Consider the following 1,371-nt stretch of genomic DNA (forward strand, 5'->3'; position numbering starts at 1 on the left):
GACCTTTTCTCTCAAAACCATCAGCAGGTATGTTAGGTGCTTTACAGCTTACTGCATTTTACTGTGTTGACTGTACCCACTGAGGTGGTGTGTGTTGAGTCCTTTGGTTTTTTTCCCATTGAGTTTTATTTTTATTGTTCCTTACAGTGTTGTCCTTGGGGTTTTTTTGCTTCATCCATAGCAGTGAAAACAAAACCTGACCAGGATGTCAGGTTTCTCTATTTTGGACTTTAGAAAAATCACCTTGGAAGTCTTTCATGGGAGTTAGGCCAAAATGAACCAAAGTCCATAACTAAAGACCTACAAATATGGGCACAGCCTCAGTCTGATTCAGTATTTGCCCTTTTTCCAATGAGTTGAGCCAAATCAAGTCGAATGATTCAGTGTAATGGTGCTGTGAATAGCCTGAAAGGCAAAGCAGGATCTCTGCCATGAAAGCTAACAGAAGTCAGTCAGGCGGTGACTGCCTGAGAGGAGATCATCTGCTATTTTACATCAGGCACCCCACCTTCCTCTCACGGGAAGGTCCTGCATGGAGTTGGACGCGTGGGTGAGTGAGAACCACCTTCTGGTCGGGCTTGCCTGATGCTCTGGGGCTTGCGGGGAGCCCTGGGGAGCTGTGGTTTCTCTGTCTTCTCCCCACTGCTCCCTCCTGCCAACCAGCATCACCCGCCAGGGTGCTGGAGTCACCCAGGCTAGAGGACACCCGGCTGAGGACCAGGTCTGCTGGGCTCTTGCACAAGCTCTTCTCTTCCCCAGCCTAAAACGTGGCTTGCTTTGGTCTCTCCACAGGATGTGAGGCAGATAGACTGGTTTCAAGAATGGCCAGATTCCTACGTAAAGCATATCTATAGCTCAGAGGATAAAAATGCTCAGAGGCACCACAGCAGCTGGGCAATGAGAAACACCAACAACCACAACTCTCGCATCTTAAAGAAGTCCTGCCTCGGCGTGGTGGTCTGCGGCAACGACTGCTTGACCTTGGATGGGAGGAAGATCTACCTAAGACCAGCTATATGTGATAAAGCTAGGCAAAAACAACAGCGTGAGTATGAACATGGCAGGTCATTATACGACAGTTTATAAGTGAACACAACATAAAAGAAACCAAAGTAGAGTATACCCTTTGGATTATCCAGCCTTTCCATTGCCGTTGCTTGTATCCAAATGCAACTCTTGATTTTGGAACAATGCATTTTATGTTTCTTACTGTTGGCGGAGAAGTTGTTTGCTTGTTTGTTTTTTGTTTTTTTTTTCATTTTTAATCTCTATTTCCGATGGCTAGAGATTGATTCCCAGCCTTCTCAGGTCCAGGAGTGAGGTTACTGAGCAAGCTGTGCAGTGCAGGCAGCTTCCTGCTGTGCTCTTCCT

At 46.8% G+C, this 1,371-nt stretch overlaps 1 protein-coding gene across 1 annotated transcript in view; it reads left to right on the forward strand.

Annotated features, from left to right (window-relative positions):
• Window positions 1-1,371, forward strand: part of GCM1 (glial cells missing homolog 1 (Drosophila)) — an 8,676-nt gene that overhangs the window by 1,199 nt on the left and 6,106 nt on the right. Inside the window, exon 2 of the mRNA XM_009709914.1 lies at window positions 793-1,045. Coding sequence (XP_009708216.1) covers window positions 793-1,045 — 253 coding nt within the window. The remainder of the gene's footprint in view (window positions 1-792; window positions 1,046-1,371) is intronic.

This window comes from Cariama cristata, unplaced genomic scaffold (assembly GCF_000690535.1).
Source record: "Cariama cristata isolate BGI_N322 unplaced genomic scaffold, ASM69053v1 scaffold19351, whole genome shotgun sequence".
In the NCBI taxonomy this organism is placed as follows: domain Eukaryota; kingdom Metazoa; phylum Chordata; class Aves; order Cariamiformes; family Cariamidae; genus Cariama; species Cariama cristata.